Source organism: Neovison vison, chromosome 11, assembly GCF_020171115.1.
Source record: "Neovison vison isolate M4711 chromosome 11, ASM_NN_V1, whole genome shotgun sequence".
In the NCBI taxonomy this organism is placed as follows: Eukaryota; Metazoa; Chordata; class Mammalia; order Carnivora; family Mustelidae; genus Neogale; species Neogale vison.
In genome coordinates this window covers 142,045,659-142,064,821 of record NC_058101.1, presented here as the reverse complement: position 1 = coordinate 142,064,821, position 19,163 = coordinate 142,045,659, and the positions used below count along the sequence as shown (strand labels likewise).

General features: G+C 42.1%; 1 protein-coding gene across 4 annotated transcripts in view; it reads right to left on the bottom strand.

The window, feature by feature from the left end:
- Positions 1-14,586, bottom strand: part of SH3D19 (SH3 domain containing 19) — a 179,796-nt gene extending 165,210 nt beyond the window's left edge. For 2 of the 4 annotated variants that reach the window (XM_044224873.1, XM_044224875.1), the window contains exon 1: positions 14,259-14,586. In XM_044224873.1, coding sequence (XP_044080808.1) covers positions 14,259-14,370 — 112 coding nt within the window. In that variant the 5' untranslated portion in view covers positions 14,371-14,586. The remainder of the gene's footprint in view (positions 1-14,258) is intronic. The other 2 variants (XM_044224874.1, XM_044224876.1) reach the window with 2 other exon arrangements.
- Positions 14,587-19,163: the final 4,577 nt, after the last annotated feature.

The window sequence follows — 19,163 nt, the reverse complement described above, 5'->3', positions numbered from 1 at the left end:
AGAAAGTTCAAAATCCCAGCTCCCCAGCAACTATTCCAGAAGTAATTAATGAGGAAATCTGAAGATGGGGTCAGGAGCATACATCTCTTTTTTAAAGTTCTGCACCTGTTCTGATGCCTAGCCAGTGTTGAGAACCTTGGCACTATGGTGTAGAGGTAACTGTAGGTAGCATTGGTACAGACAATGTGGTCCAGGGAGCAGCAGTAGCAGCATCTGGAGCTTGTCAGAAGTGCGGAGTATCAGGCACCACCCCAAACCTAGTAAATTAGGGATCACATTTTTATAAGATCGCCAGGTGATTTATATAGGCATATTAAAGTTTGAGAAACACTGTTTAGAGCACCCATTGCTACAGAACTGTGAAAAATACCTATGCCGTGTTATAAAGTTTAATTCCTCAAGAAAATATTCTAAGAAAAAATAGGAATAGAAGAGCGTAAGATGTAAAAATGTTTGTGATATTAGGCATTTCACATTATTAGGCATCTAATTAAGAGGAACATTCAAATGCAATCCCTATTCCAAATGAATTCTACTTACAAACCACACCTTCCACTGGCAAGAGTTATACCTCAACTGGCTAACACAACTGTACTTTATAATCCCAGAGTTCCGGTTATCTCCACTGAGCTCGTAGTGTGTCTAAATGAGGATTCCTTGTAGGGAAATATAGAAATAAGGGGTGTAGTGACAAGGGATCATCTACAGGAGTGGCGCCATGCTGGGGGTCCTTCCAGTTTTTTGTGAACATCTCTCTATAGTTTCAAAGGACTGTATGGAAATGATTCTTATTGCAAGAAAAGCTAATTCTCCACAGGTTATGCAAACCTTGTCTTGTGTGCCCCTTGTTCTTGGCCAGCTCTCAGAGAAAAAGTATTTAAGTTATCTTCCAGTATAGTGATTCCTTGATTAATGTATTTTCAGGAAACAATGCTCCAGAACAATGAAGGCAGCCCTATCAAACTCAAATGAACTCTGAATCCTAAGTGGCAGGCCTGGCATGCATTGTAGGGCTCATCAGCAATGCAATTGTGAACCTGTTCAAATGCAGCAAAGGAGGGACAAAATCACCTCCCATCACAGCTTCCATTTACTTATTTCCCAAGAAATATTCTGACCTGGCAATAAGCAAAATGACAACATCAGAAAACTGTTTTCAGATCCTACAGGTTTCCTTTTCAGCTCCCTTCAACTTGTCCTAGGAGGACTGGCACCCTCTTGAAGAACTCTACATCACAAAAGGGAACTAGCACCTTCCCTGGAATACACTTGTTTTTTTTTTTTTTTTTTTTAAAGATTTTATTTATTTATTTGACAGAGAGAAATCACAAGTAGGCAGAGAGGCAGGCAGAGAGAGAGAGAGGGAAGCAGGCTCCCCGCTGAGCAGAGAGCCCGATGCGGGACTCGATCCCAGGACTCTGAGATCATGACCTGAGCCGAAGGCAGCGGCTTAACCCACTGAGCCACCCAGGCGCCCCTGGAATACACTTGTAAAGCAATTTAAGAATGAGTATTTCCTTTTCAAAAGATTGGTGGGGGGGGGCTGCTCTAAGTGATTTTTCAGTGGTCACATGACAATAAAGAACAAAAGAGCAACAAGAATCTAGGTATCTTCAGGTTACCTAGATTCTTGTTACCATGTTACCATGCATTAACCCTGGTGGTAAGGAGAGAAAATAAGATCAAATTAGAATTTGTATCAGTGAGGAATTGCATTCAGCTGCTAGTTGTACAGGCCAAAGATAACAGTGGCTTTAACCAAATAGTTTATGTTTTCTCAAATAAAGGGAGCCAGAGGTGGGGCTCGATCTGACCTGAGCAAAAGGCAGAGAGGCTTAACCAACTGAGCCATCCAGGTGCCTCCCTGAGTCCCCTCTTTAAAGTACTTTCCTATGGGCGTCTGGATGGCTCAGAGGGTTAAAGCATCTGCCTTCGGCTCAGGTCATGGTCTCAGAGTCCTGGGACGGAGCCCCACACCCTGCTCAGCAGGGAGCCTGCTTCCTCCACTCTCTCTGCCTGCCTCTCCGCCTGCTTGTGATCTCTGTCTGTCAAATAAATAAACAAAATATTTAATAAATAAATAAATAAATAAAGTACTTTCCTAGAAACCCCACTCAATTTTTACTTGCATCTCATTAGTAAGCTGGTAGAAGTAGTTTCAAGGTGGGCACACAGCCCCATTTGGAAATACAGGGTTCCACTGACTAAGGGAAGAAGGAGATGAATACTGGGTAGGCAAAAGGAGTCTCTGTCACTTCCTAGCTGTGTGACCTTGAGTAGATAACTTACCCCTCCTAGGTCTCATGTTCCTCTATCTGTAGAAGTGAAGGAAATCATCACATCTACCACATAGAATTGACACAAGGACTAAACGTAAAACAACTACAATATTACCTGGTACCCAATGCACAATAAATATTAACTGGTTATTATTTGGTTATCTGAGTCCAGTGCTTTTCCAAATTCCTCTCCTACTCTAACTTCCTCTCCATATCCAAAACTGAAACACAACTCATATTAGCCCTTTGTACATGCTGATACTCTAGTAGGAATGAGTTTTAATCACAGGACGCCTCGATGAGACATATGTATTTTATGCCTTTCCTTTCTAATTATGAAATGAAATTATGTGCCTGACATCAGGACATACCAGATATTCTGGGCAGAATTAGGGTTCAGGAACTGAGCTTACATTCTCCTCCCAAGGCAGGGTCTAAAGACAACTCCAATGCATATGTTTAGAGAACCTTAAGAAATGAAGGAGACAGTCAAAAAAAAAAAAAAAGGAATGGTATTTCTGACGCAGAGGGATTAAAAAAAAAAATGATGTAGATACTCTGCCCTCAAGAAGTAAGAGCGTAACTCCTGCCTCCTTAAGTGTGGGCCACGCACAGTGATTTCCTTCACTTCCTACAGGATAGAAAGGGGTTTGGGGGTGGACAGCGTAACCCTGAAGTACAGAAACCTGAAATATACTAACTCAGCTGAATGATCAAGGTCAACATTAACAGTGATAAATGATGTTAATATTATGTGCACTTAATATACAATAAAAATGTGGCAAACATTCATACTTCCCAAACACTCAAAGCTCCACTCTAAACATGAGAAAACGTATCAGAGTGACATCCTGCAAAAATATCTGGCCAGTAACCCTCAACACTGTCAAGATCATCCCAAACAAAAAAATCTTTGGAAACTATCAGAGCCAAGGGGAACCTAAGGAGATACCACAACTACATGTAATATGATATTTTAGACAGGATCCTGCAAAACAAAAAGGAATTAAGTAAATGCTAAGAAAATCTGAATCAAGTATGGATTTTAGTTAATAATGTGTCAACACTGGTTAAGATGTAAATAATTAGGGAAACTGGATATAAGTATATGGGAACTCTATGTACTATCTTCACAACTTTTCTACAAATCTAAAACTATCCTAAAAAACAAAGTTGTGGGACACCTGGGTGGATCAGTCAGTTAAGTGTCTGCTTTCAGCTCAGGTCATGATCCCAGGGTCTTGGGATCAAGTACTACATCGGGTGGGCTCTTTGCTTGGCGGGGAGTCTGCTTCTTCCTCTGCCCGCCACTCCCCCTGCTTATGCACTTTCTCTCTCTCTCCGAGAGAGAGAGATTTTTTAAATTTTTTTAAATTTTTAAATATTAGGGGCGCCTGGGTGGCGCAGTGGGTTAAAGCCTCTGCCTTGGGGGCGCCTGGGTGGCTCAGTGGGTTAAAGGCTCTGCCTTCGGCTCAGGTCATGATCTCAGGGTCCTGGGATAGAGCCCCGCATGGGGCACTCAGCTCAGTGGGGAGCCTGCTTCCTTCCTCTCGCTGCCTGCCTCTCTGCCTGCTTGTGACCTCTGTCTGTCAAATAAATAAAATAAAATCTTTAAAAAAAATAAATAAAATAAAATAAAAATAAAAATAAAGCCTCTACCTTCGGCTCGGGTCATGATCCCGGGGTCCTGGAATCAAGCCCTGCACTGGGCTCTCTGCTCAGCAGGGAGCCTGCTTCCCCCTCTCTCTGCCTGCCTCTCTGCCTACTTGCAATCTGTCTGTCAAATAAAATAAAATAAAATAAAAAATTAAAAAATTAAAAACAAAGCTTATTTAAGAAAGAGAGGGGGACCTGGGTGGCTCAGTTGATTGAGACTCTTGATCTCAACTCAGGTCCTGATCTCAGGGTTGTAGGATAGAGCCCTACATCAGGCTCCATACTCAATGTGGAGTTTGAGATTCTCTCCCTCTGCCCTTCCTTCCCCTTTCTCTCGCTCATGCATGCTCTCTCTCTCAAATAAATAAATCTTTAAATAAATAAATAAATAAGATGGTCTACAGCCTGTACCCCCCAACACTCCCCCATATACCCATTTCTAACCCAAAGGCAAGCTTAGAGCTCCTAAAGATGAGGCCTATAGTTAATGAGAGAACAGAACTGATTTCTACCTCCTTGTAAACGAGAAGGCAGGCTACCTTCCTGCTTTGTGTCAGGCTCTTCCCACTTCCTCCCCAACCTTAACCCCCTCTATACTCCAAAGCTACTAAACATATATTTGCAACTTGTACTTAATTGATAATATTCCCATCATACCGACCCTCCTTACTATAAATTCCCTAAAACACATCTCATGTTTTCCATTGCCAAAGTAGATCATCACTTCATCAGTAGAGCTCCTGTCTTTTTTTTTTTTTAAGATTTTATTTATTTATTTATTTGACAGAGATCACAAGTAGGCAGAGAGGCAGGCAGAGAGAGAAAAAGGGGGAAGCAGGCTCCCCACTGAGCAGAGAGCCCGATGCAGGACTTGATCCCAGGACCCTGAGGATCATGACCTGAGCCGAAAGCACAGGCTTAACCCACTGAGCCAGCCAAGCGCCCCTGGAGCCGCTGTCTTAAGCATGCAGGACAACTGAAGCTAATATAACTGCTCTCTCCAGGTGAGGCAGTGTCTTGAGCTTTGCACTTTTGGATTCTCCCTCATCAATAGAGCACTTCACAAAGAGCCCTGAGAAAATTGCCCAAAATCTTATCTCACATTTTGGCAAACATCTATAAACCAAGTCAAAAGTTACTTTTCTTCTCATCTCCTAGAATCTTCAAGTGTAAAGTTGGAAGCCTCATCCTTTCGATTAATAAAGCAAAAACCAAGGCCCAGAGAGATGCTGTAAATTGCTAGAGGCTAAGCAAAGTTAATTGAGAGAGACTTGATTAAAACCCAAGTGTTCAGAGGATTAGTTCCAAAGTACCACTGAATGCAAAAAAGCTGAAATGATCTAAGGGAAAACAGAGTATGTTGCCCTCAGAATATAATGTGCCAATGAAGTTGGAAGCATCAATGAATCGTGTCGAAATTTAACAAAAAGAAGAATAAAAAGATGCACCATGGTTAACTCTGAACTAAATGAAAAGCAAAAATGAGCTTTTCATATTTAATGATAAATAAAAGGTAAAGGTCTATACAAGACATGCTGAAATTCTGTATGGAACAAGAAACGCCAAATGAAGAACTCCGCTCAGTTTTTGGAGGTCTTGTAAAATTGATGCATTTCTAAAAAATGCATGAACTCCAAAGCAAAGTAACTATATTAGATTACAATATGCTGAAGATGCAGGTTTACCTCCTCCTTCTCCACCAAGTGAAATCCCATTAATTTCTCCCAAATGAAGAAAAATGTGGATTCAGTTAAGTGTCAGCTGTTTTAACAAAAACATAAGTATACATAAATAAACACAAATAACTTTATAGGTATTTACTACGTTCCTCGCCATGTTCTAAGATTATTAACTGTACTAACTCATTTAATCCTCAAATTCTATGCAGTAGGGCGCCTGGGTGGCTCAGTGGTTTAAGCCTCTGCCTTCAGCTCAGGTCATGATCTCAGGGTCCTGGGATCAAGCCCCACATCGGGCTCTCTGCTCAGCGGGGAGCCTGCTTTCCCCTCTCTCTCTGCCTGCCTTCTGCCTACTTGTGATCTCTCTCTGTCTATCAAATAAATAAATAAATAAAAATCTTAAAAAAAAATTCTATGCAGTAGACTTTATTAATATTCCCATTTCACAAATAAGGAATGGAAACAGAGGTTAGGTAACCTGTTCAAGGTCACACACTTTGTGAGAGGTAAGCCAAAAAAAATCAACCATGACAGTTTGGGTTCTTTTGCTAAAGACCCTTTGGTAATCATCATAGACTACTTTATATTCTTATTTACCTTATTTATTATAAAGTGTATTAGCCTATAAGCATGGATAAATTCCTAAAAACATACAAGCTCCCAAGAGAAGACACGGATAAATTCCTAGAAACATGTGACCTCTCAAAACTGAAGCAGGAAGAAACAGAAGATTTGAACAGACTGATTACCAGCAATGAAATTAAATCAGTAGTCAAAAAACTCCCAATAAACCAAAGTCCAGGACCAGATGATTCCACAGATGAATTCTACCAAACAGATAAAGAGGAGTTAATACCTACTGTTCTCAAACGGTTTCAAGAAAAACAGAGGAGGAAGGAAAGCCTCCAAATTCATTCTATGAGGGCAGCCATTACCCTGATACCAAAACCACATCAAAACAACTATTTTAAAAAACAAACAAACAAACAAAAAAACTATAGGCCAGTATCTATGATGAACCTAGATGCAAAAATCCTCAACAAGGGGCACCTGGGTGGCTCAGTGGGTTGAAGCCTCTGCCTTCGGCTCGGGTCATGATCCCAGGATCCTGGGGTCGAGCCCTGCATCGGGCTCTTTGCTCAGCAGGGAGCCTGCTTCCCCCCCTTTCTCTCTGCCTGTCTCTCTGCCTACTTGTGACCGCTCTCTGTCAAATAAATAAATAAAATCTTTAAAAAAAAAAATCCTCAACAAAATATTAGCAAACCAAATCCAAGATACATTAAAAAGTATCATTCACTATCATCAAGTGGAATTTATTCCTGGGATACAAGGATGGTTCAATATTCACAAATCAATCAACCTGATACATCACATCCACAAGAGAAAGGACAAAAAGCATATAGTCATTTCGACAGATGCAGAAAAAGCATTTGACAAAGTACAACATCCACTCATGATAAAAACCCTCAACAAAGTACGTTTAGAGTGAACATACCTCAACATAATAAAGGCCATATATGAAAAACCCACAGCTAACATCATATTTAATAGGGGAAAAACAGAGCTTTCCCCCAAGATTAGGAACAATTAAGGATATCCACTCTCACCACTTTCATTCAACACAGCACTAGAAGTTCTAGCCACAGTAGTCAGACAGCAAAAAAGAATAAAAGGCATCCAAATTGGTAAGGGAGAAGACATAAGACTTTCACTACTTGCACAGGACATGATACTATAAATAGAAAACCCTAAGACGCCACAAAAAAACTACTAGAATGGATAAATGAATTCAGTAAGGTCACAGGATATAAAATCAAAACACAGGATCTGTTGTATTTCTATACAGTAATAATGAAGTAGCAGAAAATTAAGAAAACAATTCTATTTACAATTACACCAGAAATAATAAAGTATGTAAAAATTTAATGAAAGAGGTAAAAGACCTGTCCTCTGAGAACTACAAAACACTGATGAAGGAAACTGAAGATGACACAGACAAATGAAAAGGTATTCCATGCTCATGGACCAGAAGAACAAATACTGTTAAAATGTCCCTATTAGGGGCACATGAGTGGTTCACTGGGTTAAGCGTCTGACTCCTGATTTTGATCAGGTCATAATCTCAGGGCTGCGATCCAGCCTTGCAGCAGGCTCCATGCTCAGTGGGGTGGCTGCTTGGGATTCTCTCTCTCCCTCTGCCCCGCCCCTCATGATTGCAGGTTCTTGCTCTCTCCCTCAAATAAATAAATCTTAAAAAAAAAAAAAAAAAAGTCCAGGGTGCCTGGGTGGCTCAGTCAGTGAAGTGTCTGCCTTTGGCTCAGGTCATGATCCCAGGGTCCTGGGATGGAGCACCCACATCAGACTCCCTGCTCAGTGGGGAGCCTGCTTCTCCCTCTGTCCGCTACCCTGCTTGTGTTCCACTCTCGCTGCGTCTCTCTGTTAAATAAATAAAATCTTTAGAAAAAAAAAAAAAAGTCCATATTACACAAAGGAATATACAGATTTAATGCGATCTCTATCAAAATACCAAGAGTATTTTTCACAGAACTAGAACAAATGATCCTAAAATTTGTATTGAACCACAGAAGTACCCAAATAGCCAAAGCAAACTCAGAAAAAGAACAAAACTGGAGATATCACAATCCCAATCCCAGATTTCAGTATACACTACCAAAGCTGTAGTAATCAAACCAGTATGGTTTGGCACAAAAAGAGACACACAGGTCAATGCAACAGAATAGGGAGCTCAGATATAAACCCATGATTACACGGTCAATTAATCTACAACAAAGGAGGCAAGAATATGCAGTGGGAAAAAGAGTCTCTTCAACAAATGGTGCTAGAGAAACTGGATAGCTATATGCAAAAAAGTGAAACTGGATCACTTTCTTATACAATACACAAAAAAAAACCCTCAAAGTAGATTGAAGACCTAATGTAAGAACTGAAACCATAAAAATCCTAGAAGAGAGCAGACAGTAATTTCTCTGACATGGGCCATAGCATCATTTTTCTAGATATGCCTCCTGGGGTAAGGGAAACAAAAGCAAATAAACTCACTCACACACACACACACACACACACACACACAAAAGGACCCCCCCCCCCAAAAAACTACCGGGATTGCATCAAAATAAAAAGCTTCTGCACAGCAAAGAAACAATCAACAAAACTGAAAGGCAATCTACCGAATGGGAGAAGATATTTGCAAATGACCAATCCAATGTTAGCATCCAAAATATATAAAGAACTCCAATAACTTAACACCAAAAAGCAAAAATAATCCGATTGAAAATGGGCAGAAGACATGAATAAACATTTCTCCAAGAAGAACTATAGATGGCCAACAGACGTATGAAAAAATGCTCAACATCCCCAAAAATTCGGGGAAATGTGTATCTAAATGACAATGAGATATCACCTCACACATGTCAGAATGGCTAAACTCAACAGCACAAGGAACAAGTGTTGGTGAGGAAGTGGAGAAAAAGGAACCCTCTTGCACTATTGGTGGGAATGCAAACTGGTAGAGCCACTGTGGGAAACAGTAGGGAGGTTACTTAAAAAAATTAAAAATAGGGTGCCTGGGTGTCTCAGTTGTTAAGCAGCTGCCTTTGGCTCAGGTCATGATCCCAGGGTCCTGGGATAGAGCCCCACATCAGGCTCCCTGCTCATCAGGAAGCCTGCTTCTCCCTCCCCTGCTCACCCTGCTTGTGTTCCTACTCTCTCTGTCTCTCTCTCTGTCAAATAAATAAAAAAAAATCTTTTGAAAAAATTAAAAGTAGAATTACCACATGATTCAGTAATTCCACTACTAGGTATTCATCCAAAGGATACTAGAACACTAATTCAAAAGGATGCCTGCACCCTAGTGTTTGTAGCAGCATTATTTACAATAGTCAAGATATGGAAGGAGCCCAAGTGACCACCAATGATAACTGGATAAAGAAGATGTGAGCTATATATACAGTGGAATATTATTCAGTCATCAAAAGAATGAAATCTTGTCATTTACAATGGCATGGATGGAGCTAGAGAGTATAATGCCAAATCAAGTTGGTCAGTCAGAGAAAGACAAATACCGTATGATTTCACTCATGTGTTGAATTTAAGAAACCAAACAAGTGAACAAAGAAGACAGACAAAAAAAGACACTTAAACATACAGAACAACAAAAAAATAGTGACAAACTGGTGGTTACCAGAGGGGAAGTGGGAGGGGGAACAGATGAAATAGATGATGGGGAGTAAGAAGTACACAAGTCACGATGAGCACTGAGTAATGTACAGTACAGAACTGTCGATTCACTATGCTGTACACCTGAAGCTAACATCACACTACATTAATTATACTAGAATTATTTTTAAACAAAACAAAAATAAATAAAGGGTATTAGCCTTACCTTCACTAATTCCATGACATGTTCTTTTATTTTATTTTATTTTTTTTAAAGATTTTATTTATTTATTTGACAGAGAGAGATCACAAGTAGGCAGAGAGGCAGGTACAGAGAGAGAGAGAGAGAGAGGAGGAAGCAGGCTCCCTGCTGAGCAGAGAGCCCGATGCGGGACTCGATCTCAGGACACTGAGATCATGATCCTGAGATCATGACCTGAGCCGAAGGCAGCAGCTTAATCCACTGAGCCACCCAGGCGCCCGACATGTTCTTTTAAAAACAGGGATCCTATTTATAAATCTTTGTGTTCCCTGGGGGTGCCTGAGTGGCTTAGTGGGTTAAAGCCTCTGCCTTTGGCTCAGGTCATGATCTCAGGGTCCGGGGATCAAGCCCCGCATCAGGCTCTTCGCTCGGCGGGGAGCCTGCTTCCTCCTCTCTCTCTGCCTGCCTCTCTCCTACTTGTGATCTCTGTCTGTCAAATAAATAAATAAAATTAAAAAAAAAAAAAATCTTTGTGTTCCCTGTATTTTCTATACCATTTTGCATATATTATCCTAAAGAGGATAACTAGACATATTTTTTTTTAAGAATTATCTTTTTAATTGAGAGAGAGAGAGCACATGCACAAGTGCGGGTGGAGGGGCAGAGGGAGAGAAAAAGGGATAAGCAGACTCCCCACTGAGGGGGGAGCCCCACACAGGGCTTGATCCCAGGACCCTGAGATCATGAGGTGAGCTGAATTCAGACGCTTAACCACTTAACCAACTAAGCCACCCAGGCACCCCTAGACAGGTCGTCTTAAAGAATTTGGAGAATGCAGGTCATATATATATATATATATATATATATATATATATATATATATAATATAAATGCATCCATAGTTTCCAGGGGACTTAAAATAAGTTTCTTCAACTTTTTAGACAACTGCAAACTGGGCCATATGACCTGGAATGTCCCATGAATCAACTCAAAAAAACTGTAGTTTATGACTTAGAACACAAAAGAGAGGTAACTGAAGTGAGGCTGTACCTACTACCTGTATTATTTTAGACTAAGTCTTCTCACATTTCTGAGTTTCAATTTACTTGTCTTTATTTCTTTTTAGGATTTTATTTATTTATTTATTTATTTATTAAATTTTAAGTAACTTTGAATTGGACACTACCTAATTGTTTTTTTTTTTTTTTAAAGATTTTATTTATTTATTTGTCAGAGAGAGAGGGGGAGAGAGCGAGCACAGGCAGACAGAGAGGCAGGCAGAGGCAGAAGCAGGCTCCCCGCCGAGCAAGGAGCCCGATGTGGGACTCGATCCCAGGACGCTGGGATCATGACCTGAGCCGAAGGCAGCTGCTTAACCAACTGAGCCACCCAGGCGTCCCTTATTTATTTATTTGAGACAGAACCAGAGTGAGCAAGAGAGTGCGCATGCAGAGCACGAAGGGGGCAGGGGAGGGGCGACCAGGCTCTCGGCTGAGCAGGGCACGAGCAGGGCACGAGCAGGGCACGAGCAGGGCACGAGCAGGGCACGGCAGCCTGAGCCCAGGGCAGACACTTAACTGACTGAGCCACCCAGGTGCCCAGGAAAAGCATTCTTAACCAAGCAACACAGTAGGGGGAAAAGGGGCACAAACTGTAAAGAAAGACTCGTAAATACACCTACATTAAAATTCAGAATTTCCACATCAAAAGAAACCATAAAGAAAAATTTTAAAAATAAGCCTGAGTAGAAGAAGATATTTGCAACATATGGAACCAACAAAACTTCAGATTCCTTTGTAAGAACTCCAGTAAATCAATAAAAAAATGACAGACAAAAAGGGTGATATATTTATGCAATGAAAATAAACTACAGCAGCATATAACAATATGGATAAATCTTACAAACAATATTGAGTGAAAAAAGCAGAACACTAAAGAATACAGACAGCATGGTTCCACTCATATGAAGTTTTAAAATAGGTAAAATAATAACACTGTATAGGGATGCATATGCATACAGGTAAGACTGTACAGAAAGGCAAGAAATAATAATCGCCAAAAGTCAAAAAAGTAGTTTCCTCAAGAGGAGAGAAGAGGCCATGACCTGGAGGCATCAGAGTCTGCTTCTGGGGAACTGATAATATTCTATTTCTTGATTTCGACATAGGTTACAAGAGTTTCACTTTATAGTTTATATGCTTTATACACTCTTCTGAATGTATATTGCAAAAATAAACACACCTTCCAACCACACCTACAGTTAGCAGGAAGAGGAGGAGTTCACAGACTCCCCCAGTCCATAAACCCCAAATGTATGGTGTCAAGTTATGTGAGATCAAAGAGAAAATTTAGACTGTAAAATCGTGGGGGAAGAAGGAAGCAGAGAGAACCGGAGAGGTCAAAGATTAGAAAGACAGACGATAAGCAGAAGAAACACTAAGCCTCTGGGTCAGTTCACATTCTCACTTGGACAGAGAACAGCATCTAACACAAACAGAACTAACAAATGCCCAAGCTTGGTAAGGAATGCAATGGTGTCTAAAAAACACGTGAACTAATGAGCAGAGTTTGTAAAGGAATGTGAGCTATTAAATAATGTATCCCAAAACAAAGAAGACCAATTGTTGCAAGTTTAACCCTCTGCCTGCTCCATAATATTTCCATCCCTCACTGCCTAATGGAAATAGGACATATTACATGGTTAGAAACTGCAAACACCAATTTCTGAGTGAAAACGTACACAATGTCAGGTCCAGCAAAGTAATATCACAGAACCTAGAAAAGCTTCTGCCAGCCTTGTTATGAATAAACACAAATATTGCAACTAAATGATGAACATATGTCTGGATCATATCTAATCCGACCTCCAATATTCTTCACACTACAGTCCATTGTAAGAGAAAGTGAAGCTTTTTGCTGAAGATAACAGGAATCCGAGGCAGCCTACACTGTTTAAATCAGCAAATCAATGGAGGTTCATCTTTGTGAAGTTTTTTCATTGTATTCTTCCAAGAAATATTCATTCATATCTAGCAACTGCCCACGATTGCATTAGTCTGGATTATACTGAACACAACTATCAAGTACTTTCAAAACGACTAGTGTTCATGCAGAAAGTCAAATGCTTTATTTTGATGAAAAGCCCCTGTAATGGGCATCAAAATTATGTTTAAGGTTCCAAGATCCTACCAAAGGCATCAAATTGACTATTTCTTTATGTTCCACTAAATTCTTTCCCATCATCCCATTTTCTATCTCTCATTGGTTACCCTCAGACCTGTTCTTTTCTCTTAATTCTCCAATTTTCCCTCAGGTTAAGCCACACAGAAAAGCTTCACCATGATTTGATGGAATGTTTACTATGGTCCATTTTCTAAAGAAGCTTTACTAACCCGTTCTCATCTAAATCTTTCTCACTTCTCTATCTCCCTCCTGTTGTCATCTCCCTAAGTTTGTTCTTCCCTGCAGTGTGCAGATAGGTGGCTAATGCCATTTTAAACAAAGGCCAAAGAATTTCCTCTCCATTACGTTTGACTGAAAAGCTACCCCAGGAACACAGAAGGGGTGTGTGGATCTACCTACTCTTCCACTTAAGTTCCAAACTATTGAGCCAAGCCGCCTTTGTGCACCCAAAAGCACAAGACCATAAAAGTAACTACAGGCCCAGAAATGAGTCTCGGTCCAAACGAACTGCCTTCTGGCATGCCCCATGCTGGACTGGAGGGCTCACAGAGGAACTAAAGCAAGTGCGATAGATAGCTGGTGAACTCGGGCGGTGGGGGTTGGGCAGAATCAAAGGTCCGAAGTTCCAGAGACACGAAACCAGACTCGACTATCAGCACACGGTTCCACCTAGTAGCCGCCGAGCAGGCCAACCCATCGGGCGGGGTCGTCCCCCGAGACTGCCGGGCCCAGAGAATTCTGCACCGGCCCTGACTCATCTAGAGACAAGCAGTCAGTCACCCGGGCCGCCAAGTTCAAGCCGGCAGCTCCTAGATCAGCGCGCACGAAACGTCCGTGGTTTCGCCGCCAGGACCACGAGCAGGTACCGACCAGTTTGGATTTCCCGGGGGCTCGGCCCGAAAGTGAGGACGAGGATGGAAAAGCCACTCTTCCTGCGTCTCTCCGCGCAGAGTGAAAGATGCCGGTCGCAGCCGGGCGGGTGAGCGGTCGCCGCCGTCCGGGGCAGGACCTGCGCGGCCCCGGGGCGTCCGGCCTTCGGTCCCCTCCTCCCCGGTAGCCCCTCGCGCCGGCCGCGCCCCTCACCTGCGGCCGAGTGGCCCGACAGCGCACGGCCGCGGGCGCGGCGCGGGCCCCCGAACTCGCGGCGCTCGCGCAGCTCTTCCTCCTCGTCCTCCCGCCGCCGGCCCTCAGCCATGGACGAGGCGCAGAGGCGCAGCCCGGGAACGGCGGGCGAGCCGTGGGCCTCGGCGCCGGGTCCGCAAGCACCGCGCGCTCCACGCCAGCGCCCTCCGGCCCGGGGGAGGCGGCGGCGGCCGCGACTACCTCGGCGGACTCCACCTGCAGCCCGCGGGGGAGCGGCCTGGCTCGGGCGGGCCGCTTTCCCCGCCTCCTCGCGGCGCACCAGCGGCCTCCTTCTCCCGCTTTCTGTCTCCCACTCTTTCCCCCTGCCTCCTTCCCTTCCCCGCCCAGCAGAGTTGGAGCCGGGATGGGGCGGGTGGTGGCCTGGCCTCGCCTCCCGGGGGAGGGGTTACCGCCGCTGGGGCCGCCCCATAGCCACTCGCTGGAAGCGCCCGCCCGACCAAAACAAACGTGTACAAAATAAATATATGGGATAGGAAGCTGGGAAAGAGGGGGTGGCTTGGCCTCTTCCTGCCCTTTCACGACATTCGGGTGTCAACAGGAAACCCATTTGCTTGACACTTACACAAAAGAGGGGGGAGGGGCAACCTTCCCTTGGCTGGACTTGGAGAGCCCGTCGGCTGGGAGCCCTCAACTTGGGAACAAACGTGGAGTTTGGTCAAGCCTCTAGGCTGCACGCTTTTCTTCTTTTCCTCTCATAGCACCCTTTTAAATGGACTCTCGTCAGAACACAGGATTTCTAGGGCAGTGGAATGATTTTGTATATTGTAACGGTGAATACATATCAGTATACATTTGTCCAAACTCATAGCACGTACAACATTCACGGAACCCCAGTGTAAACTGTGGGCTCTGGGTGATTGTGATGTGTCAAGATTATGATGTGTTCCTCAGTTATAACAAATGGATGGATCCCTCTCTCCCAGATGTTGATAATGGGGGAGGCTGTGCAAGGGGGTTATATGTGAAATCTCAGTCTTAGCTCAATTTTGCTGTGAACCTAAAATATACAGTCTAATTTTTTTAAAAATTGGGGCGCCTGGGTGGCTCAGTGGGTTAAGACGCTGCCTTCGGCTCAGGTCATGATCTCAGGGTCCTGGGATCGAGTTCCGCATAGGGCTATCTGCTCAGCAGGGAGGCTGCTTCCCCCTCTCTCTCTCTGCCTGCCTCTCTGCCTACTTGTGATTTCTCTCTGTCAAATAAATAAATAAAATCTTTTTTAAAAAATAAAATTAAATTTAAAAAAAAAAAATAAAAATTGGGTTTGTTTTCCGCCCGCCCCCCCCACCACCACCACCTCCCTGTATTCTATTTACCTTAGGGTTAGGAAGTGGCCACAAGCCCTAGAAGAAAATGTGTTTAAGAACCATGTACCTGAGTAATTGCAAAGAAATGATTTGGCACTGGAGTGAGAAACTGTAATTTGAAGCACTTAGCTATGAGACCTCTTCCGTGAACGTTTTTCAAAGGTGAAAAGAAGGTGAGAGAAAGTTATTAAGTGTATCTGTACAGTACACATCTTAAGTTCAGGACTTGCATATGCAAACATTCTCACAGAGAGGGGCAGATCCTAGAATCTCAGAAAAATATCCAAGCGATATTTTTGGCAGGGACACTGTCTGGACATGAACCTGTAGGAAACTCCCTGGTGGAATGAACAGGCCTTTATCTCCAGCTTGGTGCTCTATTTCTGAGAGACTGAGAGAGTTCCTGATGTCAGCATGTGAGAGAAAAAGAAAGGGAGAAAAGGGTCACTGAAAATAGAATTGCCTGCTGTACCTGAGTGCCATTTCTTTGCCTTTTCAGTAGTGGTTGCTGCCACCTGCAAAAATCATTCTGCTTTTAGGCAGATAAGAACCACAATCGATTTTGTGGAAATGAGGTCAAATCCACCAGTTAAAATTTTATTATTGCATAAACAGTTAAATAAGCAGACATCTGGAGAATTTGAAATTGAACTAGGGAAAAAAGTGTTCTGAACCTGTCAGGTCATTCTAAGTGCTTGGGTTCACTTTAAGTGAAAGCCTGTTTGTAACTTACCTTCAAGCATGAGAAATCACTTGAAGGCTCCTACTCTGACAACTTCACAACTTCACTGAGCTGTTGGGAGTCAGTCTCTGGTATTATTCAGATTCTTAGTTTGAAGAGGCTTGAAGGTGCTCTGGATCTCCCATCCAGTAAGAGTTTTCAGAAGCCACCTGCTTCTTTTGGAGTGCATGCTCAAGACCACTTTACATTCAGCAAACATTTATGGGAACTATTTTGTGCCAAATACCACACTAAGTGCTGTGGGGAGACTCAAAAGAGGGAAGGAAATATTTACTTTCAGGCCCTATGGTAAGTGTTCTTCATATAGGTTTTCCCATTTTTTTTCAATTTTTAACATAAAATTTACTGTCTTAACCATTTTTTTTTCAGTAGGCTCCACACCCAACTTGGGGCTTGAACTCATGACCCTGAGATCAAGAATTGCATGCTCCCCTGACTAAGCCGACCAGGTGCCCCGATTTCCTCATTTTTAAATGAGCAAAACATGCTCCCTATTCTCCAAAGACAAAGAAAGATTTGTCCAGTTTACCACAAAACAAGGCTAACTTTGGTAAATCTTATAATAGAGATATGATCTCAGAAAAGAGTGCCAAGATAATTCATTGGAGAAGGAATTTTCTTTACAAATAATATTCATATGCAAAAGAATGAATTTGAGGGGCGCTTGGGTGGCTCAGTGGGTTAAGCCTCTGCCTTTGGCTCGGGTCATGATCTCAGAGTCCTGGGATCGAGCCCTGCATCAGGCTCTCTGCTCTGCAGGGAGCCTGTTTCCTCCTCTCCCTCTGCCTGCCTCTCTGCCTACTTGTGATCTCTCTCTGTGTTAAATAAATAAATAAAATATTTTTTTAAAAATGAATTTGAATTCCTATTTCATATTGTATCAAAAATAAGCTTAAACAGGATCATAGATCTATATTTTAAGACCTAGTGATGAGGAAAATCTGTGCTCTAAGATGGCCAACCCAGTGAGCAAAGTAGTTCCAGCCCCTACCCCGGGGCTCTTCCAGGTTCTTCTCACTGCTCTGCTTCCCAGAGGTGCCAAAAGTACCAAGTATGCAGAAGCAGAAGGGTATAAATTACCCCCTTTGTTTGTGCTCAGGGATCAGACCTTTGAAGATCACTCTCTTCTGAGACCGCTGGTTAAACCTCTGATCCTCCAAGGTCTCCGAGTGCCGCTTGGTTCTTCCAAGATTCCAAGGTTCTTCCAGGATCCAGTGCAGGTTCTGTAACACTAGAACTATAAAGCTCCTCAAAGAAAACACAGGACTGAATCTCTGTGACCTTGGCTTGGACAATCATTTCTTAGGATGACATCAAAATGTGTAATCATCAAAAGTAAAAGTAAATTGGATCTCTCCAAAATTAAAAGCTTATGTGCTTCAAAGGACATCATTAAGAAACTAAGAAGCCAAACCTCAGAATGTGGGAAAATGTTTGAAGATCATATGTATAATAAGGAACTTGTATTCAGAATACATAAAGAACTTACAACTCAACATTTAAAAAAAAAATTAGCCCAACTTTAAAATGGGCATTCTCAAGGTGCCTGGGTGGCTCAGTCAGTTGAGCATCCAGGTCTTGTTGATCTCAGCTCAGATCTTGATCTCAGGGTTGTGAGTTCAAGCCCTGCATTGGGCTTCACACTGGGCATGGAGCCTAGTTAAAATAAATAAATGGACATTCTTCAAAGAAGATATATAAATAAATGGCCAATAAGAACATGAAAGATATTCAACATCATTAGTCATTAGGGAAATGTAAGTCAAAAATTACTGAGGCATCACTTCACACCTCCCGGGATGGCTAAGATAAAAATATAGACAATAATAAGTGTTGTTAAGGATGTGGAGAAATTACAACCCTCATATGTAGCTGATGAGAATGTAAAACGGTACAGCCACTTTGCAAAGCAGAGTGGCACTTCTTCAAAAAGTTAAACATAGGGTTACCATTTAATGCAGCCATTCTACTTGTAGGTATACACCCAAAAGAAATGAGAACATGTCCACACAAATATTTGCGCAAAAGTTCACAGCACAAAAGTGAATACAAATGTCCATCATTTGATGAATAGATAAGCAAAGTGTGGAATACCCGATTAATGCAGTATTATTTAGCGATGATAAGGAATGAAATGCTGCTACATGCTACAGCTTAGATGAACCTTGAAAACATTACACTGAGTTAAAGAAATCAGAGACAAAAAGACTGCTATGATGTCTGATTCTGTTTATATAAAATGTGCAGAGTAGGTTAAGCCATAGAGACAGAAAGTAGATCAGGGGTTCCTGGGGGCAGAGGAGAACAGGAAGTTACAGCTAATAGGTACAGGATTTCTTTCTGAGGTCATGATAATACTGTAAAATTAGATAGTGGCAAAAATTGCACAACTCTGTGAATGTACTAAAAGATGAATTTTATGGTATGTAAATTATATGCCAATAAGGCTATTTATTGAAATATTTATGTATAAGTATATGTATATAAATCACCATAAAAGCTCAAGAAACAAAGACCAGTGAGAGGACTGCACTCTGAAGTCATCATATTAAAGCAGAGAAACCAGATGGGAATAACAAGCAGTGACAATTTACTCATATGAAAGAAAACCAAAGGTGTGGCCAACTAGCAACTAAATAAACATAGTGAAACATCCTACCCACCCAAGTGACACAAAGGCCAAACCCATAGAAGGAAGATGTTAAGAAACTTGGAATGAAAATTTACAGACTAAGATAACAAGATTCACCATCAAAGCTTTAAGGTATTAAAAAAAATTTTTTCGGAAGAGAGCCCTGA